Raw genomic sequence first — 23762 nt, 5'->3', positions numbered from 1 at the left:
TATTGTCTGACGGCATCAGTGTCTCTGGTTGCATCTGTCTGAGGAGCATTGTGAAACCAGGAGCAGTGTAAATGAGGGGGGGGGCAGTGAGTGGATGCTGCATTCATCAAACACACAATAGTCAGAAGAGAAGAAGGAAGAACAGAAGCCCGTGTTCCTCAGTGTTGTGTGGTGGAGACGCCTGTTTGGAGGAGCAGGAAGCAGGCTGGACTCTTCCAGCTGGCTTTAATGCCACTTCTCTTCTGAGAACCTCCCAGCAGCTTTCTCTCCACCATCTTTTTACGCTGAAGGGTTTTGATCATTTCAGGTCAGATGTTCTTGGACTGAGGTTAAACATGTTTGTTCTTGTGCTCGGAGCGAACCGACGATCCTCTAAAGTCAGGCATCCTAAAGGTGGATGTTTTCTGAGGCTGGAGGCTTTAAAGTGGCGCTTTTACCCACTTGTCCTCGTTCTGTTGGAAACTTGATCCAAAAACCTTTTCTGGAGCTTCATGTTCTGCTTTTTTGAAGGAATGAAATGGTTTCATCAGCGCTGCCGGGGGCTGAGCAGGCTTCATAAATCTGAAGCTCTGAGATCCTTTAAAGATCTCCTGGAATCAGCAGATGGGGGTTTGATCAAAAACTGTAAGAATCAGTCAAGCTATCAAATCTTGACTCAGTCCAAGCGTGAACCAGTCCATCCAGAGCTGATTATGGCTCAGCCAGGAGGAAAGCACGGCCTGGGGGGGTTCATATGGAGCAGGCACACTCTGGCTCTATTGCTACTGAAAACAGCCCTTCAGCACAGCAGCCTGGAATACAGTTCTGGAGAACACCTGTTCCCAACAGAACCTGTTTAAAACGGGACCAGTAAAGATGCCCGGCGTGACCACGACCACGGGGAGAGGGGGGGGGGGGGGGCAGAGACAGGCGGTAACGCCGCTGCCCACCGATTCACCTGGAAACAACAAAAACCCCAGCAGCTTGGACCCAATATGGCAGCGTGTTCCTCAGAAACGCTCCTCAAACTCTCCCCACAGCTTCATTGCTAAACAGGATTTGGGTTTTTTTGTCCGTGCTAAATGGAAAGTGTTTGTCCTTTGGTGGTCCAACAGGACCACGATTTGGATGGATGGATGATTTGATGTTATTGAGAATAAAAACAGCTGAAAATGGAAGCGGAGATGTTTCAGAGCACCAGAGTTCAGAAAGAGTTTCTAATCAAACACCGCCTGTTGGGAATGATGAATGGATGCATTTTTATTTAATTTAGACTAATTTAGACTAATTTTAACATCCTTTATGCCAGTTCCATAGAGCGTGCGCGCACACACACACTAGCAAAGATGATATCCAAACAGCCAAATAAATGGGAGTCAAAAGAAATCATTTAAAGCTCATATGTCAGAGTCAAGGTCGAGGGTTTTCTATGGCCCCCGGGATGATATTGATTTATTATTAGAACCGGCCCGCAGGCCGCAGATGTTTTACACAGGCCAATACTACATTTCCCACAATGCAACGGTGACAGTCTGAGCGGGAGGTGGCTTCATTTCATTATTTATCAGTAGTCATTAGCATAACAGCAAAAGTTAACTTTCAGATACCCATAAAATGGCAAAACGGAAGGTGGACACTGAGAACCGGGGGTTCAAACAAGGTGGGAGTGGGAGCACATGTTCACGGAGGCAGCTGGGAAACCTGGGTGTCTTCTGAGTGGAGAAAGGGTGGCGGTAATGAAAGAATATCATCTGAGACGGCATCATGAAACTAAACACGCGGACAAAGACAAGAATATGGACATGGAACAAAAGCTACAGAAGGTTGAGGAGTTAAAACCAGGCCTCAAATCTGGACAGGCTCTGTTCAGAAAAGCCAAATCTCAAAGCGAGGCTGCTGTCAAGGCCAGTTTGATTCTGGCAGAAGAGATCGCTCAATCAGCCCGGCCATTTCCAGAGGGGGATTCCATCAAACACTGCATGCTTAAAGTTTGTGAGCAAGTTTGCCCAGACAAAAGGCAACTCTTTTGAAACGGGAGCCTGAGCAGAAACACCATTGTTGTCCCTCAATCTAAAAGAGCAGCTGGAGAAAAAGGGGAAAGATTTCATGGCATCTTCCCTGGCTGTGGATGAGAGCAGCGACATTAGAGGGGACTCCAGCCTCAACGTGACAGAGGAGTTTCTGGCGTTACGTCCTGTGCACGGCACAACCACAGGACAGGATTTGTATGAAGAGGTGTCAAGATGTGGAAATGAGATGGAGCTGCCTCGGGAAAAACTGGTGGGTTGGACAACAGACGGAGCAGCTGCCATGTGTGGACACAGGAGTGGACTGGTGGCCAAGATACGGGAGAAGATGCAGGAGGAGAACGTTACGGCTGAACTGACAGCTTATCATTGCATCATACACCTGGAATCGTTGTGTGCTGAAGCCCTGAACATGGAACATGGAATGTTCACCATCACGCACGCAGGGAACTTTATCAGAGCCAAAGGTTTAATTCAGCGCCAGTTCAAGGCGTTTCTGAGCCAGTGGCAAACGCAGCGTGGTGATTTGCCCCATCACACTGAGGTGCGATGGCTAAGCCAGGGAAAGGTGCTGCAAAGATGTTTCCAGCTTCCTGAGGAGATCGGATGTTCTTGGACAGCAAAGGGAAAGACACGACTCAACTCCCAGACCAAAGGTTCTTGTGTGAAACGGCTTTTCTGTGGGACATTCCGAGTCATCTGAATGCAATGAAGCTGCAGCTGCAGGGTCGGGGTGGTGTCCCCTCTGATATGTACAGTACAGTGAAGGCCTTTAGAACCAAACGCACTCTGTGGGAGGCACAGATGCACAAAGGAAACTTGAGCCACTTTCCCAGCTGCCAGACCCTGAAAGAGAAGCTCTCTACCAGCGTGTTCCCGAGCACAGTTTGCTGATTAAATGAGTGTTCTCGCCGCTGACTTCCCACGCCGAGTCACTGACGTAAAAGCACCAAAAAGCAGGTTTGAACTGCTCAGCCGTCCGTTTGAGGTTGAGGTGGAAAGCTCAGCACCAAAGCTCCAAATGGAGGTGATTGAGCTCCAATGCAGTGATGCCCTGAAGGCAACACATGGGGCAGTGGGTGCTGCGGAGTTTGCCCGTTTCCTCCCCGACACACATCCAGGCTGCTCCAACGTTGCCTGTGTTGGGCAGCACAGACCTGCGGGAACAACTGCTTCTTTGATTAAGCTGCAATAACACATTTACAATTATTACTCAGCTCAAGTTTAAAAGTTAAAGGTAAATTTAGCCCACTTTTGCGAAATGAGAAAATCTACTGATGGTGCCTTGAATAATACTGCTTCATTCATTTAATGTTCATGTTTTGGGGATTTTTATAGAAAGCAAATTTGTCTTTTGTGCCTCTTGAAAATTAGAAATGACTGACAGAGCCATAAGAAACTATTGCTTTATTTATCTGATCATATTGTAAAATATTTGTTAGGTTTTCAGTTGGTTCAGTTTGGTTCACTAGACCAGGGGTCACCAACACGTTGCCCGCGGGCACCCGGTCGCCCGTCAGAACCACCTGAGTCGCCCACCGGCCTGTTCTAAAAATAGCTCAAATAGCACCACTGACCAATGAGCTGCATCTCATTTATTTTGTTTGCTATTCTTGTTTAAATCACTGGAAATAACAATATATTAAAAAAAAACTTTAAAAAATGTTTAATAAACTATGACCTAGTATAGTTCAAAGGTCAGTATGATGCGCATGACCAAAACGTAGCGTCTACGCAGATCGCTACGACCAAACAGCCTAGCGGGCGCAGCCAAAACGAGGAGACGACTGACCCATAAAAAGATGGCAGAAAAAAGAAAGAAGACAGATCATTTTCACCACGAAAGTTTCTTTCTCCACAAGAGAAGAACTTCTCACACTACTGCCCCTAAAGACAACTACGAGGGGAGTTGACATATATAACGAGGGGAGTTGACATATATAACGAGGGGAGTTGACACATATAACGAGGGGAGTCGACACATATAACGAGGGGAGTTGACATATATAACGAGGTGAAGGAGTTTTTGCTGGAGAAAAAAGTGCCGCTGGAAAAGCTGGTATCAGTGACGACAGACGGGGCTCCTGCTGTGGGCGGCCCACTACAGACGGGGCTATGAGCGGCCCACTACAGACGGGGCTCCCGCTGTGAGCGGCCCACTACAGACGGGGCTATGAGCGGCCCACTACAGACGGGGCTCCTGCTATGAGCGGCCCACTACAGACGGGGCTCCTGCTATGAGCGGCCCACTACAGACGGGGCTCCCGCTAGGAGCGGCCCACTACAGACGGGGCTCCCGCTATGAGCGGCCCACTACAGACGGGGCTCCCGCTATGAGCGGCCCACTACAGACGGGGCTCCCGCTATGAGCGGCCCACTACAGACGGGGCTATGAGCGGCCCACTACAGACGGGGCTATGAGCGGCCCACTACAGATGGGGCTCCTGCTATGAGCGGCCCACTACAGACGGGGCTCCCGCTGTGAGCGGCCCACTACAGATGGGGCTCCTGCTATGAGCGGCCCACTACAGACGGGGCTATGAGCGGCCGACTACAGATGGGGCTCCCGCTATGAGCGGCCCACTACAGACGGGGCTATGAGCGGCCCACTACAGACGGGGCTATGAGCGGCCGACTACAGATGGGGCTCCCGCTATGAGTGGCCCACTACAGACGGGGCTCCCGCTATGAGCGGCCCACTACAGACGGGGCTCCCGCTATGAGCGGCCCACTACAGACGGGGCTCCCGCTGTGAGCGGCCCACTACAGACGAGGCTCCCGCTATGAGCGGCCCACTACAGACGGGGCTCCCGCTGTGAGCGGCCCACTACAGACGAGGCTCCCGCTATGAGCGGCCCACTACAGACGGGGCTCCCGCTGTGAGCGGCCCACTACAGACGAGGCTCCCGCTATGAGCGCCCACTAGAGACGGGGCTCCCGCTATGAGCGGCCCACTACAGACGAGGCTCCCGCTGTGAGCGGCCCACTACAGACGAGGCTCCCGCTATGAGCGGCCCACTAGAGACGGGGCTCCCGCTATGAGCGGCCCACTACAGACGAGGCTCCCGCTATGAGCGGCCCACTACAGACGGGGCTCCCGCTGTGAGCGGCCCACTACAGACGAGGCTCCCCCTATGAGCGGCCCACTACAGACGGGGCTATGAGCGGCCCACTACAGACGGGGCTCCCGCTGTGAGCGGCCCACTACAGACGGGGCTCCTGCTGTCTGTAGGCCTCATGTGCCAGAGTGATGGGCTTTGAGCACATGATGACTCCTGTGGTGCAGATCAGAAACAGCATCCGCTCCAGAGCCAAACAGCTCAGAACATTCAAGGTTCTGTTGGAGGAGCTGCCAGCTGAATATGGTGACCTGCTGCTACACACAGAAATCCGATGGCTCAGCAGGGGACGGATTGTGCTTCCTTTTTTGTCCCTTTTGAGTGAAATAAAAGAGTTCATGCAGTCCAGAGGGGAAGACGCCGCGCTGCTGGAGGACACTGCCTGGACACTGGACCTTGCATTTTTAACGGACATTACTGGGAAACGGAACAGTTTGAACTGGGAGCTGCAAGGCAAAGGTGAGACTGTTGCTGAGAGGATCAGTGCTGTAAATGCATCTAAAGCCAAGATGAACATTTTCTCGATGCATTTACAGACAAAAGGTGCTGCACTTCCCCTCTGTGCAGATGGTGCTGAGAGACAACGCTTCTGCATGTGAGGCTTTGGACTAAAGCGCAGAAAAGTGCTCTCAGCTCATAAAAAGAGTTGGGCAAGAGTTTGAGAACAGGTTTTGGGACCTGGATCAGCTTGAGCCATGTGTGTCCTTCATTTCTAACCCTTTCATGAACGTGGACATATCAGGCATTGCTCAGCAGTTCAGTGCAACCTTCAGCCTGGATGCTGCACAGATGCAAATTGAAATTGGAACATTGTGAAATGAGCTGCAGCTCAAAGCCTCTCAGGCTGCACCAAACTTTTGGTGCCTTGTTGACACAGAAAAGTACAGTGGTGAATGTACAGCAGCTATGGAGGTTACAAGCTTTTTGGTTCGACCTCTCTTTGTGAATCAGCCTTTTCTGACATGAACTTCATCAAGAACCAACACAGAAGACGCCTCCCTGATGCACATCTGCCAGCTCAGGTCAAGTTCCCCACCAGAGGACAACACACTGGTAACCGCAGCAACGCCAGGCTTCCCCCCAACGGACAAAGAAACGGACACCAGATTTGGTGTCTCCTTCAGAATTTGTTAAATGTGTTTGTAAAATGTAACAATTGTTTATGTTAAAATGTTCATGTGAAAAAATCTGCAGACTGAAGTGTGAAGTTCAAAACGTAATCAGATTTATTTTAAAATCTGAAAGTTTATCTTTGTACTTTACATGATTTATTATTTGTACAAACGTGGTGCAAAGTAATTCATGATTTGTTAAAAAATGTCAGTGGCTGGTAAAAATGGGACATTGTGATTTCCTAGGACTGTTGGAGAAGTGATCATTTTAAAATGGTTTTGAACATTTTTTTGCAATTTGAAAAACAAAATATAGAAATAAAGTGTTGCATATTGATATTTCTGTTCCCGATCTTGTTAAATCATTGTTGATATTGATTGTGAGAAATCATTAACATGATCAGTGTCTTTGCAGAGATGAATATCATTAACTATTAATAATGACATTTAGTTCAAGGTAAATTGAGCAAATTGGCTATTTCAGAAGTGTGTATCAAACTGGTAGCCCTTCACATGATTCAGTACCCAGGAAGTAGCTCTCCGTCTCAGAAAGGTTGGTGACCCCTGCACTAGACTATATGAGGTCATTTTAAAATTTTTCAATGAACATTCGATCAGTCTGGCCCTCGGCTTGGAGCTACATTTTTTATTTGGCCCTCCGTCCATTTGACTTTGACACCCCTGATTTTAATGAATCAGTATGTTTCCAAAAATCTGATGAATGTGATCATCAAAATGCACAAATTCTGTCTTAAATCAGCATCAGCCGTCTTTGCTCATTTAAATATATGGAGCAGTGATCCAGGATTAAACGTTGCTGTTGTCCAAGATTACTGACTGATCCATGATGTGTAACAGATTTCTATTATATCGATTAACGTGAATGTTTGCATTGAAATTTGACAGAAATCTGCAGAATGTAAACTGTATAAAAGTTACCTTTCACAGAAACAGTTGCAGTCTCATTATGGGCTGTAACTGTAGGAGCTCCAGCTTATGTCATTAGAATCTACATGATTCAGTTTATTCATGCTTTTAGTGCTCTTTTGACTGAATTTTACCAGGTAAAAATTTACCTTTTCTGCCCCCAATACAAGAGTTCCTCTGGTAATGACTTATTAGCACACGGGCAAACAGGAACTCAGGCAGACACTAAGGAAACACAGGAAATAGTCCGTTCTTCAGGCTCAGGGCCCACACAAAGTCTATGGGTTGCAGGCTCGGGGAGTGGGTCGAGCAGAGATGGAATGCGGAACCAAGGGGGAAGGTCGTAAATCCTCGGAACCGTGCAGTTCCGCTGACAGTGGGCAGGAGTGACAGAAAGGGTCTTACAGGAGAGGAGGCTGACGATGTAGCGGAGCAGACTGGGGACGAGCAGCAGCGAAGTCGGGGCCAGGCGGAGAAGTCAAAACCTGGCGAGCAGCAGACAGGAACCAGAAACGCTGAGGCAGAAGTCGTAGTCAGGGGCAGAAAGCAGGTAGGTTGTCCAGGGAACAGGCGAGGCAGGCAGAACGAAGACAGGCAGGGTCGGTAACAGGTAATCCAGCAGGGAAATAACGCTGGAAAGTCTCGCATCAAAGCAGAAGAACAATCTGGCAAAGAGTGAGAGTGCAGGGGAGGCTGATAGCAGGGCTGATTGGGAATGAGCTGCAGCTGTGCTGCAGGTGAGTGGAGCAGAGGCAGGGGGACAGGAGGGAACTGGGGGAATGGAGCTGTGATAAACGGTGATCTATATGTACCTATATGTAGCTATAGCGTCATTGGCCTCCACTCCAGCCACTCCTGGTAGTTCCTCAAAAACACAGAGTTTCTAGTGGATGCACAATCTGTGGAAGCCAACATAGAAACTTCTGAAGAGCCAAAGTTCTTGCAACAAAAATATAGTCCCCAATTAGCTTGTTTTGTTATCACACGACCCCGTCCCCATTATCTTAAGAGAATATAAAAGAATGAGAGAAGACAGAAGAGAGAATGAGACGTTTTTGGCGCGTGTCACTCTTGATTTTGTGTTTATTTTTGCAGTAAACTTAAAGGAGGCCTTTTCACTTTATGTTTGATTCCATTTAAGCTGATATTCCATCCTTGACATTCTGATGGGTTTTTGCTGGCTGCAGCTGAAATATTCCAATGCTCCATGTCACAGAGACAGTAAATACTAACCCTACAGATTCTGAAGGCATGATGTAAAATAGTAACGTATAATACAGACATTTGAAGAGACAATTAAGAGAATGTTTCCATGCTTATAAGAGTGGCCGAGGAGCCATTTAGAACTTTATAAAGATGCATTGTGTGACACCAGGAACTAATTTAACTTCAAGGCGAAGCTGCTTCTGCTTTGTCGACCATCGACTGACCTCCTGAAAGTCCACCAGCGCTTTTTAAAAACGGAAATTTTCATCTATGGACGGAGTAGACGGCAGATGTTTCCACAGATGTTCTTCACCAGTGGTCAGTGAGTGATGCAGCAGATGAGCGGGAGTTGACTGGCTACCACCTGAAATGTCTCAATGTCTCCAGCCCATAGTCTGGATTCTCTACGAGATCAGACAGCAGCTTCACTCCTGAATCCGGCAGCTGGTTCCCACTCAGGTCCAGTTCTCTGAGATGGGAGGGATTGGACCTCAGCGCCGAGGCCAGAGAGCCACAGCTGATCTCTGATAAGCTGCAGCTCCTTAATCTAAATAAAGAAGGGAAACTTTTATAAGGTTATAAGTGAAACCAGTATTAATCTGAAAGGTTAATCAAAGGCATGATCTGTAAATATTTAATTTAGTTACAGGTTAAAAAATGATAGTAATATGTAATTACCACAATTCCAACCTCTCAGGTTTGCACTGTTCCAGAGGAGAATATATATTGTTCTGGCCCTCACTCTTCCCAGGTTCTCCCACCTCTTTCCCTCCCATCTCATCATGGAGATCCATCTCACCTGTGGCTCATCTTTAAAGGCACAACGGCTGTTTCCGACTCCACACCCTCGTTCCCTGTTCACTACTCACTACATGGATTGCGTGAACTACGTAGCGCACTCAATTTAAAGTTAGTATTCGGACAACGGCGTCATTTACGGCGCACGTAAAGTGACGTCATGGTGTCGCATAATAATTACGAACCGGTCGCCGGGAAAAGTGGCCAGGTCCATTTAATTATTTTAACCCATCAGAAATAAATTCAGCGGTCATTTTATGAAAATGCAATATTTTACCCTATAATTAACTTTCTATAATAAAATGAAATATTAATGTCAATAATAATACAATAATAATTACTTATTGCCTAAAATAATTAGTGACCCTTGACATTTTCAAGCCAAGATGTGATGGAACATTCTCAAGTCATATTCTGCTGTAGTGAAAACATTTAATAAAGCAATTTTTCATCAAAAAATGGATCAAAGCTACTTTTCATCTTTGTAAATATTCTTTTACTGAGATTCTGTCGCCTGGTGAGGAACAGACGATTCCGAAGAACAATTTTAAGTGAGGGGGGGGATCAGTGAAGATTGATTGATGATATTTTACACATTTATGTTGTAATATTTTAAGATGATCATATTGGACCCCTAGTGAAAAAAAAATCTTATTTCCAAAAATTTCATATATCAAACCGCACAGTAGAAATTACGTTAAAAAATGTATCCCATCAGCCTTCACGGCTGGGGGCTAGGGTGGATACATTTTCCGAGTTAGGGTGCTCGCTTGTACTTTTCGCAGTGCATTGTGGGATACATTGAGTGCACTACATAGGGTACAGCGATGCTCACTAACAATTCGGACTCTATTTCAAAATGGCGTCCACACTATTGAGTGCACTATGTAGGGTATAGGGGGTGGTTTCAGAAACAGCCAACCTGTCTTAGATGACTTCCTGTCTCCCTCACCATCTCCCTCCTCGTTGGCTGGTGTCTACCAGGCACCCTCACCTAGTTTTGTCTAATTTTGGTTACCATCTGTCGGCTTTTTCATTGTCCTTAAATCAGTTTATCATGAATAAGTGGTCCCCGTGTGGCCCTCCCTCCTGAAGGAACTGGGCACAACACACACACTCAGAAAGTGTGAGGACCCTCGGATGGAATAATGGACATTTTTGAGAATGGTGTTTACCTCAGAGTTTCCAGTCGGCAGTTTGGAAAGTGGAGAAAACCACAGAGCAGCTTCACTCCTGGATCCTTCAGCTGGTTCTGACTCAGGTCCAGTTCTCTGAGATGAGAACGGGAGGGATTGGACCTCAGCACCGAGGCCAGAGAGTCACAGCTGATCTCTGATAAGCTGCAGTCAATCAATCTGAAAAATGCAGGATAAGGTTATACGGTGCAGGTCTGCATGTTATCTGCGTCAGTACTAAACCTATGTTAGTTCTTAGTTGGGTCAGACCTGAATTCACGATATTACAAGGAATTTTTTTAATGTGGTGCATCACAGCAGTGTTGAGAACAGCCTCACTTCACCATCTTAGCAGCTGGTATATAGGTAGAAAAATGAAGACTGACCTGAGCCTCTCCAGTTTACAGTTTGGACTCTCCAGTCCAGAACAGAGCTGCTTCACTCCTGAATCCTGCAACGTGTTGGCGCTCAGGTCCAGAACCCTCAGATGGGAGTGGTTGGACTTCAGAGCTGAGGCCACAGAATCACAGCTGGTCTCTGATAAACTGCAGTCACTTAGGCTAAAATAACAATTATTTTGAGAGAAGACAAATAAAAATCAACATGTACCAGAGCAAAACACAGCTTACAAGCAACAAACCTCTGGTCCTGCACCGGCTTATCTGCCGTATGTTCCTATTTTGGGTTCTTTCAGGGCGGTTGGACAAGATCTACACCGTATGTAAAGTGTGTGTGGGTCAAAATACCTTCCAAGTTTGTGAGACCACATCTCTCAATAGCACACAACTCTTGTCAGGAGTTGGGACAAAGCGACCCACTCCTGACAGCTTGTGGGCGATGCTGCAGCGACCCTGCAATCCCTACACTCTCTGGTGAAACCAAATCAAAGGTTTTAGACACTGCTGGATGCTGGAAGGGTGGCTATAGTCTGGACGCATCGTTCCCCTGACTGCACATTTCTCCAACAATGATTGGCAGCTGGTGTCACTTGTTCTCCAGATGAGAGAAGGAAAGAGAGCCACCCCACAGTGTGTTTGATTGCCCCACTGCAAGCTCAATGCTGCCAGAAAACATTGCAGGAGCATCAATTCCACTCAGGGCATCAACAAGGACCTCAGGAAAAGGTGCAGCTGCCACCTACTAGAGACAAGCACACTGAGCTGAGATTCAAAGCCCTCTCCTCCCAAGAGAAGAGCTCGTTTGTTGGAGGCTCTTCTGGGCGATACCTGGTGCCACAGCTCCAGCTCAGCCCGTCTCTGGAGCTGAGGTGGAGCTTAGCAAGTTTCGTGGTTCTCCACCACTTCCTCTCGCTGAGGACCTTCTCAGCTGGTGGTTTCTGCTCCACCTTCCAAGTTGAGCAGGTGATACTTCTGCATTCCTGCCACAGTGTCTCTGCAGAAAGAGTCTTCTCTACTGTTTTATATTAGATTGTAGAAAATTAGGATTTTTGGTTGATGTCTTAGATGTTGACTAAGAGCAGGTTTTTCTTTAATAACATAGAAAGATTCGATGAGAAGAGCAAATGTATTATTTTATGAGCTACTTCCACTACTGTTATATACACATACTTCCATATTGTCTTAGATTGCAAGCTGCATTTATTGCATTGTTCATAGAAAGTCATATTTGTGAGGAGAAAAACTCCAATAAGGTCATTTTCTTTCATGACCATTACAACAGAAGGAGGCGATGAACAAACAGATTTATATAAAAATGTGTGAAAACTTATGGATGGAAACCTTTTTGAAATGGTTGCATTGTGTAGAATCGGTGTAGAATCAACTTGTTGACTTCTGATTTGGACTCCAATGGAAGTGAGGTGCAACAATTGTGGATGCTGAAAGCTTCAGATCTTCATGAAGGTTTCTGTGGTTGGACTGACCTGCTGCCCCTTTAAGAGGGAGGCAGGTTTGGGCTTCTGGCTGGAATGAAGCCACCTAAGATGAGAATGACTGCAGGCTTTCGGTACCAAGGTTTAACAGGGGGCTCACTTCACACTTGGGCTTTTCTCTTTTTTGGGATGGCTTTTCTCAGGACAGAAGGGGCATGGCACACTGCAGCAGCTTTCTTTTTGGGTTTTCTAGTTTTCCTTCTGATCTTTAAAAGACAGGAAGAACCATTTTTGATTGGTCTGAATGTTTGGGCGGTTTTGTGGCCAGCCTAAAATAAAACAAGACAAATCTACAACTGATACTTCCTTTCTAGTCATTGATGACCATCCTCACATGGGACAGATTTCCACAACCAATTTAATACTGCAAATCTGTCCTGTGTGGTCTTTTTTCTGAGAACTGTAACACTACGTTTATAACAAAGATCAAACATGGAAACAGTTATTGTCTAACTAGTTACACCTGGGAAAGTACTGGATCATCTCTGACTGACCTGAGAGTCTCCAGCTCACAGAGAGGATCCTGGAGAAAACCACAGAGCAGCTTCACTGCTGGATCCTTCAGCTGGTTCCCACTCAGGTCCAGAACCCTCAGATGGGAGGGATTGGACCTCAGTGCTGAGGCCAGAGAGTCACAGCTGATCTCTGATAACCAGCAGCCACTCAGGCTGGATCAGGAATCATGGCAAGAAATGATCTCTTATTGGAGGAAAAGTCATATTACACTTGCTCAAAATCATTATTTCATTTTATTTCATTATTTAATCAGGGCCCTTGGAGTCAGGGGAGCTCTGCCCCCCCACTGATAAACTGGGATATTACAGCAACAACATAGTTAAAAAGTATCTATAAAATTGACTTTCAATGGCTCATTTAATTCATACTACACTTCTCTTCTCCAAAAGTCAATGGAGTTTATCTTGAAGCCTTTTATTGTTTAGTTGTTATGTCGAAGATAAAAGAAAGCTGACCTGAGAGTCTCCAGCTCACAGAGAGGATCCTGGAGAAAACCACAGAGCAGCTTCACTGTTGGATCCTTCAGCTGGTTCTGACTCAGCTCCAGAACCCTCAGATGGGAGGGATTGGACCTCAGCACGGAGGCCAGAGAGTCACAGCTGATCTCTGATAACCAGCAGCTGCTCAGCCTGGAAAAGGAATAAATGGGGCAAATAAAAACACATTTCTAAATCTGAAAGTGAAGAGAAAAGCAGAAAATGTAAAGGAATTTAGAAAAGACCAACAGAGGCCTCCTGACCTGAGCGTCTCCAGTCTGCAGTTTGGATGCATCATTGCAGAAGACAGTAACTTTACGTCGGCATCTGTCAGGTTTTGGTTCCTGCTTAAGTCCAGCTCCCGTAGATGAGAAGGGTTTGACATCATTGCTGAGGCCACAACTTCCCAATGACTCGTTGAAAGAACATCACCAGACAGTCTGTTGTGCATGAAACAAAAATAGTGAGTCAAACTTTGGGATTTCTAATCAACTTATCTGAGAATCTACCTCAACACAAATGGAGCTCATTTCCTGGAAAAGCTAAATTCAACACCGTAGAGCAACAGTTTGAACGACCATCAGATCTGAAATGCAACTGAATTATTCTCAACATTTGTCTTATTTTAGAACAGCTCATAATTACTCAATATTTAAAATGATTATAGCAAATGGTTTAAAGAAACGTGCATCTTTTTATGTGTCTATCGGCTCTTTGGATATTTTGCATTTCATACAATTTGTACGATCGTGCGTCAAGTCTTAATTCAGCGATCCGATCGATGACATCAGAGTCTCTGGTTGCATCGATTGCCCTCAGCTTCTGTTATATCTGCCTGTTTCCCTTCAAATCATTTTCACTGCACCTTTTGTTGCTAGTGATGAAGTTGCCACCTAACGGGTGTGGAAAGGCTCAAACAACTTTGTGGGTCACATAAAGGCTCCAAACGGAACCGCCACAAAGACCTAAAACACCCATTTAAACCAACGAGGCCGGCTGTTTTTACGTTGAACTAATGAAGCAAAATAGTCACGTGTCATTAGTTAAAATGTGTTTTTCTGTTGTTTGAATACGATGTATACAAACAAACAAAAGTTATTTAATTACATGACAGTAATTTCATGATAGTCACTGGAGGGGGTATTGCTACCTGACATGATCCACTCGCTTGATTTAAACGCCGATGTCCGGCCCCAAAAATCTTTACTTACACGGCCTTCCTGCAGTTCCTCACAGCTGGAATCAGGCGACGTCGTCCCTCCACTGAGGTGTTGTACTGCTGCAGGTCCAGCTCATCCAGAACCTCCTCTGACATCTGCAGCAGGTAGGCCAGAGCTGAACAGTGGATCTCTGACAGTTCCCTCTCTGATATCTCCCCTGACTTCAGGAACTCTTGGATCTCCTGATGGACTGACTGATCCTTCATCTCCATCAGACAGTGGAAGATGTTGATGCTTCTGTCTGGGGAGATTTTAGCACTGTTCACCACCTTCAGGTTGTTGAGGACCTTCTGGATGGTTTCTGGGTGGCTGTTCCTCTGATCCAACAGTCCACCCAAGATCCTCTGATTGGACTCCAGAGAGAGACCATGAAGGAAGCGAACAAACAAGTCCAGGTGGCCATTTTCACTTTTGAGAGATTCCATTAGTGCTCTCCTGAGGAAGTCATCAAGAGATGTGGCTGGATGTTTATTAAACAACCCAGGAAACCAGGAAAAGTCGTTTGGTTCAGAATATTCTAGGAACTGATTCATAACCACTGTGTCTTTCCTGGTGTAACAGTGGAACATGTAGACGGCAGCCAGAAACTCCTGAATGCTCAGATGAACAAAGCAGTAGACTGATTTCTGGAAGGTCACACTCTCTCTCTTGAAGATCTCTGTACAAACTCCTGAGTACACCGACACCTCGGAGACGTCCAGTCCACATCGCTCCACGTCTTCTGAGTAGAACATGATGTTTCCTTTCTCCAGATGTTCAAACGCCAGCCGACCCAACTTCAGAAGGAGTTCTTCATCAGCCTCAGTCAGTTCCTCTGGTCTCTGCTTTCCTCCATACTTCTGCTTCTTCCTCTTTATCTGAACCATCAGGAAGTGTGAGTAGAGGTCAGTCAGGGTTTGGGGCAGCTCTCCTCTCTGGTCTCTGGTCATCATGTCCTCCAGAACTATAGCAGTGATCCAGCAGAAAACTGGGATCAGACACATGATGTGGAGGCTCCTGGAGGCCTTGATGTGTGAGATGATTCTCTTGGACAGATCTTCATCACTGAACCTCCTCCTGAAGTACTCCTCCTTCTGGGAGTCAGTGAAGCCTCGTACTTCTGTGATCCTGTCAACACATGAGGGAGGAATCTGATAGGCTGCTGCAGGTCTGGAGGTGATCCAGATGAGAGCTGAGGGAAGCAGGTTCCCCTGGATGAGGTTCACCAGGAGCACCTCAACTAACGATACTTGTGTGACATCAGAGATGAGCTGATGGTTGTTGAAACCCAGTGAAAATCTGCTTTCATCCAGGCCATCAAAGATGATCAGAAGTTTCCAGACAGTCAGATCTTCTGCTCTGATCTTCTGTAATGTTGGATGGAAAACATGAAGCAGTGAGAGAAGACTGTGCTGCTCATCTCTGATCAAGTTCAGCTCCCTGAATGAGAGCGGAAGCACCAGACTGATGTCTTGGTTCTCCAAACCTTCTGCCCAGTCCAGACTGAACTTCTGCACTGAGAAGGTTTTTCCAACGCCGGCGACACCGTTGGTCAGAACCACTCTGATGTGTCTCTGTTGCTCAGATAAGACTTTGAAGATGTCCTGGCACTTGATTGGAGTGTCCTGGATGTTCTTCTGGGAGGTTATCTCAAGCTGTCTCACCTCATGTTGTGTGTCCACCTCCTCACTTTGTCCCTCAGTGATGTAGAGCTCAGTGTAGATCTTGTTCAGTAGGGTTCCACTTCCTGCTTCATTAGTTCCTTCAGTCACATGTTCACATCTTCTCTTCAGACTCATCTTATGACCTTCTATCACCTCCTGCAGATCACTTCCTGAACATAAGTAAACCAATGATTTCCATCTATAATAAATCATCAACACAACTACAAATTCATGACATCACAAATTAAATCTCATATTGAACAGTTTTACTTTGTTTGGGCTTCATTTCAGCATCTCCAGATCTGCTTCCAGATTGTGAACAAGAGGACTCTCCTGGTGGAGCTGACTGGTCCCAGTTTGATAGGATGTGCTCCCTCCTCTCACTATGAAACACATCTCTATTAGTCCTTTGATTTATAGGATGAAAGAACCTGATCAAGACTCAATATTGTTCCAGCATTTATGTCTGAATTCATCTTTCAGTTTAAACCTGATTCTTGTTTCTAATCAACAATATTCACATTAAGTCTGTAACTATATGACTGTCTGAGGTTTAAGTGTTAAACATCTCCAATAATAAACTCACAACCTGCTGCTGTTAATGTGACTAACAGCTGCCACACAAACACATCATCACGCTTTAGTTTTCTTACATTTCCTCTGAACTTCTGAAGTCTATTCCTCCATCTTTGGACTGGTCACTCTTCAGGGACAGACAGCTGGGCACTGTGGACTCTGCTCTGTCCTCGTCCATCCTGAGGAAACATCAGAAATAGTGATGAGACTGTGATGAAGGTAAATAATCTGTAGAGGTTGTAGCTAAATAATCCCAATTCACTGCATTTTTATCAAACAGGAACATTTCTAATACATTCTGAATAACAACTGAATCAATAAATCAATGATGTATGTGTATAATTTTCATGTTTTCAGAGTTTAAGCTGCTTTTTTTAACTGTTCCCTGCAGTGAGAAAAGAACTGGCACCTTTTCCAGCCCCTCATCCTGCAGCACTGAATGTGCTCTAAAGTTCTTTCCAGAGCAAACGTCTCTGCACTTGCAGCAACATGTTGTAGTCATGGATCCGTGAGGAGAACCGGATACAGGAAACGCCCCCACTTTGATCCCAAAACCCAACTGGTGGCCAACGGTGGTGCGGCAACGACGGGGACGCTGGTCCATCGGGCCGACAACACTGGTTTTCCACAGGCCAACATGGTGAAAGGACTGTGCACCGTTTCATTTTAAAGAGCTGATGAATTTCATTTTTCACGATAGTGGAGACTAATACCCACAAAATGATGTTTTGTATGGTTGTGAAATGTTCTAAGGCAGAGTTATGTGGTTCAGAAAACCTTACTTTAAAGGTGAGCCTTGAGGTCCGATACCGAAGTTTAAAGGCCGCTCTTTGGACCAGTCGCTCTTCATGGACACACAGCTGGACACTACGGACTTTGCTCTCTCTTCCTCTTCCATCACACATTCGCTCATTTTTAAATGTGAGTCTAAACGGTTAAGCAGGAACAGTCTGCTGACACAGAAAAGAAGATTAAAGAACATGATTCTCAGCATGAAGACAAGCAGAGGTCTGTCCAATGACGTATTGTCGGCTCATTCACATCAAAATCTATAATATGATGTCACCCTGTACATCATACAGGCCACATATATATTGGAAAAAAGTTTTGGGACATCTTAAAAGTTTACACCATGTTAAATATAAAATAGTTGTGGAAAAAATGTTTCTCCTGGGTGTTTCAAAAGGTGCGGTGGCATTAGACGGACGCACACAAATACAAATTAAATCATTTTTTATCTGGTTATGGTTTACAAGAAAACCTAAATTCTTTCAAGATGTCAGTTCTCAACATTAAATTCAACAAATAAGATGAGAATGCATTCAAAACTAAACAGAAATACGTCATCACATCATCAAAGTGGGTCAAATGCAGCATCATCTTCTGTCATCTCAGACAGGATTCCAAGAAGAGGATCTTCATTTTCAACAACGCACCTTGACATCTCATCATGGCTCGTCTGTCAGATTACAAGCAGCTTTTTTGATCAGGCGCATCATGTTTCTCACGAACACATGATGGTGCTGGAAAAAACATCTGTAGCCTGACCTAGAGGTCAAAACTCTACTAGTTGCAGCTGGTGGTTGTGGTGGAGGAGATCCCAAACATATCTAGCAAGCTTGTTTTGGAGCAGAGCTTGTCCACCACCTCTGACCCCACTCATCACAGAAGTCCCACCATATCCATGGCCAGGTGTGTTGGCAGCATTGGAGCCAGCCTCAGGAAAAAGGTGTGTCAATATCTCAGAAGTGATGCATCAAGTTGCCACGACCCAACAGAAGTCAAGCAACCCAACATGCTGAATAGAATAGATGACACACAGCAAAGGGCAAAAAACACCCAATTCTGCTCAGACTAATCTGATCTGACCACATGTACAGGACCAAAAATATCAAAACACCATGGGTTTAGGTTTCCTTTCGTTTTCTTGACTGCTTCATTCAAAACAGAACAAATTTCATAAATCCATAATAACAAATTCATATTCCACAAAGAACCAGTTGTTAAAACAATAAAATGGAATGCCTTGATCTCTCCCTCTTTACATACTCTCCTTTTTTAAATAAAGGATTGATTGTCCCCTGGTGGAGGGACAAAGAGAGGAGGCTAAAACTGTCGCGTTTGTGTCCCTCTTTCCGTGGATTTTTCCACTAACTGCAAATAATATTGTCGACTTATTGTGAGTATTAAAATGTGCTTCCTCAACCTCTAAAATGTTGGCTCAGGGTTAGCGGAAAACGCAGTTAGAGGAAACACGGTACAAGGTTTGATCATGCGTCACAACATTCCCGTCGACCAGCCGCAATGTGCGTCCGAAACACGCGCACGCTCATTGCGCACACGCAGCTTATTAAGCCGCATCTCGCAGCGGAACATTGATTCGAGACGACAGCAGTGAAAGAACCAAATGCTACCTGAATATGAGAGGTTTTCCATCAGGGCTCGGTCACTAAGATGGAGCCCGAAGTTGAGAACTTTCACTTTCTCTTCCTCGTCCTCTACACGTCACGTGTTTGTGGTTGGATCGCGTCATATCCAGCACAGGCGCCTCTCTTCAGAACAATTTGGTCCACGTTTTAACTGAAATACTGGGAAACAACTGGAGTTCGTCTGACAGATGTTCGTTTTTGGCTGCGGAATCAAACTGGGTCAACTTTTTGATCTATAGGATCCCCTCTGGTTCAAAGTGTCCCTATAGGATATTGACAGTACTGACCTTTTGGGGGCTGCACACACCTCTTAATGGTGACGGCACCAACGGAGCTGATCCAGTTGTCATCAGCTGGCCAGTCTGACTCCAGCTCATTAGGGGAAATTTGCTGATCTGGAGGAGAAGCTTTCAAAACTTGACGGGCTGGGGGGGGGAAATGACTGTAATTTTGGAATCAGCGTGCCAATTTGATTTTTAATCAGAATAATTTAGAATAATTTCAACAGGATATTTTCAGATTGTTCCCCAGTGTAACTTCACCTGAAATTGTGGACTCCAGAATATCACCATTAAATCCATTTAATCACTTAATAGCTGTGGAATTTGAGCCATGAGAAAAATATCTCTCCATCACGATTTCCAGAATGTTTCATCAATATCTGAGATTCTTCGAAAGCTTCGCTGGTGTTGGGTTTTTATTGCTTCTGCTTCATTTTCAGGCGCAGTTCTTTTGTTTTTAAATCAAATCAAATCATCTTTATTTGTAATGTCTGTTGTAGTCAAACTTGGTGCTATGCAGAATCCCAGGGCCTGATCCCTAACAATCAACAGGAAAATCTCCCCTTTAACAGGAAGAAACCTTGAGCAGGACCAGGCTCATATGGGGGGGGGGGGCCCTCCTGCTGATGGGGGGTGGGTAGGGAGAGAGGAGGAGAAGGGGGAGGACAGGTAGAGGAGAGACAAGGCAGACATCATTCAGTTCATTTTAAAACCCACTACATTATATATTTTGAATAGCTGGTGCTGGTAATCGGAAGGATAAAACTATTCTGTAAAAATGTATGTTTAGCTTTGTGAAATTGTGTCGTATAGGTCAAATAAGAACACAAAATCAACTGCTGAACCAGTGCAATTTATTTTTAACGTGTTAATCTCCACAAAGAAAGAAAAACCACAAACAACAAGTTTATAGTGGTCCAGTAATGCGCTATAGTCACACACCAGTACAGTTAACAATAACTCATGTTTTCCAGCTGCTTTTCCATCTTCAGTGGGAATAATCCAGGGCGTTCTGGGCTTGAACAAAGGTATTAAAAGCTGGCTGAATGTCTGAGGTGACTGAAGGACAGCTGAGAGGTGGTCATCAGTGATGGAATCAGAATCAGAATCAGAATCAGAATCAGAATCAGAATCAGAATCAGAATCAGAATCAGAATCAGATTTATTTATTGCCATTGTTCATGTAGTACACAGTATTACACAAGCCAGGAATTTGTCTCGGTGTGACGCTGCAACATTCAACATAGAGAAGACAATAAACACTAGAATAAGATAAATAAGATAAAACATATACTGTATATATATAAACAGTAAGGAATAGGTAATGTGTATTCCTATAATGTGCAAGAGCAGCAGCCAAGCCAAGGTTAGAAGTCCACAGTGCAGGTCAATGCAGGAGTAATGTGATGTATTGTTCGTGAGTCCGACTGGCTGCTGTTGATGGTGCTCAGTGATAAGTCACTTGGTGTTCAGCAGCCTGATGGCAGAGGGGAAGAAGCTGTTCGTGTAGCGGGAGGTTCTGGTCCGAATGGACCGTAGTCTCCTGCCTGAGGGGAGGGGGGAAAACAGTCCGTGACCAGGGTGGGAAGGGTCGGCCGTGATCCGACCTGCACGCCTCCGGGTCCTGGAGATATACAGGTCCTGGATGGATGGAAGCCTGCAGCCCATCACCTTCTCGGCAGCGCACACGACGCGCTGCAGCCTCCGTCTGTCCCTGGCGGTGGCACCAGCGTACCACCATGATGGAGGAGGTGAGGATGGACTCGATGATGGCCGTATAAAACTGCGCCAACATCCTGGGAGGCAGTTTGAGCTTCCTCAGCTTCCGGAGGAAGAACATCCTTTGCTGGGCCTTCTTGATGAGGGAGCTGATGTTCGGCTCCCACTTAAGGTCCCGGGTGATGGTGGTGCCCAGGAAGCGGAAGGAGTCCGCGATGGTGATGGGGGAGTCCATGAGGGCAAGGGGGGGCAAAGGGGCTGTGACTTTCCTGAAGTCCACAATCATCTCCACTGTCTTCTGAGCGTTCAGCTGCAGGTTGTTGTGTCCGCACCAGGACACCAGTCGAGCCACCTCCCTCCTGTAGGCAGTCTCGTTGCCGTTGGAGATGAGACCGATGAGGGTGGTGTCCTCCACAAACCTGATCAGCTTGACAGACTGGTGGCTTGAGGTGCAGCAGTTTGTATACAGGGAGAAGAGGAGGGGGGGAAGGACACAGCCCTGGGGTGATCCAGTGCTGATGGAGACAGAGTCCGAGACTCTTCCCCAGCCGCACATGCTGCCTCCGATCCGTCAGGAAGTGAGTGATCCACCTGCAGAGGGAGTCAGGCACACTAAGCTGGGACAGCTTGTCCTGTAGCAGAGCGGGGCGGATGGTGTTGAACGCAGAGCTGAAGTTCACGAACAGGATCCTCGCGTAGGTTCCCGGGGAGTCCAGATGCTGCAGGATGGAGTGAAGGGCCAGGTTGACCGCGTCGTCCACAGATCTGTTGGCTCTGTAGGCGAACTGCAGTGGATCCAGGAGGGGGGTGGTGATGGACTTGAGGTGTGGCAGGATCAGGCGCTCTAAGGACTTCATGACTACAGAGGTGAGCGCCACAGGTCTGTAGTCGTTAAGCCCAGTGATCCGTGGCTTCTTGGGGACAGGGACGATGGTTGAGGTTTTGAGGCAGGCTGGCACCTGGCACGACTCCAGGGAGGAGTTGAAGATGTCTGTGAAGACAGGAGTCAGCTCCTCTGCGCAGTGCCTCAGGGTGGAGGGAGACACGCCGTCCGGGCCAGGGGCGAGGAGGGGGGGGGGACTGGTGGTAAGTGATGGGGGGGGGACTAATGGTGAGTGGAGGGGGGGGGGAGGGGACTGCCTTTGATGGAGTGAGGTCCATGGGGGCAGTGGCACTGGGGGGGGGAGGTGTTGGGCATAGTGGAGGGACAGGCTCTGACAGGGTTCCTCGTCCTGACCCTCTGGAGCCTGAGGCCTGTAGTGGGTGATCGGCCTCAGGCCTCCACACAGAAGCAGAGTCGTTAGCAGTAAACTGCTGCTGAAGTTTCTCCGAATACACAGATTTAGCTCTCCTCAGTTCCTTGCTAAACCGGTATTTGGCCTCTCTGTAGCAGTCTCTGTCTCCACTTTTCAGCGCTGCTTCCTTTTCCTTCCTGATCTGTCTGAGTCTCGGTGTGAACCAGGGCTTGTCGTTGGAGTAACTCACTCTAGTGCACGTTGGTAGAATGCGCTCCTCACAAAAGTGGATATATGAGGTCCCAGTGTCCGTGTACTCATCCAGATCATGTGTGGCCCCTTTAAACATGTCCCAGTCAGTTGTGTCCAAGCACGTGCGCAGCTCCTCCACAGCCTCACTGGTCCATCTCTCACTTACGGCCATACCACCCTGAGAACGCCCGATCTCGTCCGATCTCGGAAGCTAAGCAGGGTCGGGCCTGGTTAGTACTTGGATGGGAGACCGCCTGGGAATACCAGGTGCTGTAAGCTTTTTGCACTCCTCCACTGGGTCAGCAGAGGCCGCCAGTGTTCCTGATAATTATCCAGCCAGATGTTATTCACTTCTTAAGTACTTCTAACATTGAGATTTAATGTTGCACTATTGTACATCGTTTTAGATTTAATATTTTATGAGCGTGTGTGTGTGTGTCGCAAGGATGATCGGCGGTGGAGGAGACAGAGGGAGACGGGAGCTTCTTTACTCCAAAAATTGATTTTTATTTTCCAAAAATAAAGTGGTGTCAGAAGATGCCAGGTTGAATCCATACAATAACATACAGACCCTGCACACTTTTACACACCACAACTTTGACTCTTTCTCCAACAATTCTTTTTTCTCCAAAATAACAACCAACCAACTCAACATCCCACCCCGTCTGGGGTCTACTACAGGGCTTCTATAGCTGTAGCCCTCCTACAGGTGAAACCAATTATCAAAATTATTACGCTAACTAATACATTTACAAACTCAAAATAACAACCGAACAGAAAATATAAAATATGCGTAAAACGCCCAAAACAAATTTCCACCATCAAAACCACCCAGTGCATAGTAAAATACATGTCCATCTTACTCTTCTAAAACACCCCCGCTAAAATAGATTGTGCCGTAGCACCTCGCGAAACCCCTCCATGGATACAATCATTGAACAGTCCATCGGTTTCCCCGAACCAGGAAGTATGTCTGCTGGTGAGCTATTGAAATATTGGTGCTTTTGATAAATGACAAACAAATAAACCTTGATGCTTTTAAACAGCCATAGTGTGAGTGTGATTCTTTGGGCAATGTTAAACAGACGGGAGGTGACGCGGTGAGGCAATATGACGCGCGTTGTTTACTTGGGTGGAAATGATTGTAACCTAAATGCCGGTTGGCCATGCCGTGCATGTCG

The 23762-nt window shown here is 46.3% G+C and overlaps 1 protein-coding gene and 1 non-coding gene across 17 annotated transcripts in view; one reads left to right on the top strand and one right to left on the bottom strand.

Annotated features, from left to right (window-relative positions):
* The window catches only part of LOC130525213 (uncharacterized), a 129779-nt gene that overhangs the window by 70112 nt on the left and 35905 nt on the right, over nucleotides 1-23762 (bottom strand). For 6 of the 16 annotated variants that reach the window (XM_057031698.1, XM_057031704.1, XM_057031706.1 and 3 more), the window contains 8 exons: nucleotides 17448-17615; nucleotides 16743-16844; nucleotides 16360-16472; nucleotides 14438-16259; nucleotides 13490-13666; nucleotides 13206-13379; nucleotides 12729-12902; nucleotides 10730-10903 (listed from right to left, as the gene is read on the bottom strand). In XM_057031698.1, coding sequence (XP_056887678.1) covers nucleotides 10730-10903; nucleotides 12729-12902; nucleotides 13206-13379; nucleotides 13490-13666; nucleotides 14438-16259; nucleotides 16360-16472; nucleotides 16743-16844; nucleotides 17448-17615 — 2904 coding nt within the window. Of the gene's footprint in view, nucleotides 1-6328; nucleotides 8918-9085; nucleotides 9239-10343; nucleotides 10524-10729; nucleotides 10904-12728; nucleotides 12903-13205; nucleotides 13380-13489; nucleotides 13667-14437; nucleotides 16260-16359; nucleotides 16473-16742; nucleotides 16845-17447; nucleotides 17616-23762 lie in introns of those variants that run through there. The other 10 variants (XM_057031699.1, XM_057031710.1, XM_057031712.1 and 7 more) reach the window with 7 other exon arrangements.
* Nucleotides 22742-22860, top strand: LOC130526602 (5S ribosomal RNA). Its single transcript, XR_008950813.1, has one exon. It is a non-coding gene; the product is annotated as a 5S ribosomal RNA (ribosomal RNA).

The sequence above is a fragment of the Takifugu flavidus genome, chromosome 5 (assembly GCF_003711565.1).
Source record: "Takifugu flavidus isolate HTHZ2018 chromosome 5, ASM371156v2, whole genome shotgun sequence".
NCBI lineage: Eukaryota > Metazoa > Chordata > Actinopteri > Tetraodontiformes > Tetraodontidae > Takifugu > Takifugu flavidus.
This window is presented reverse-complemented; position numbering and strand designations above follow the sequence as displayed.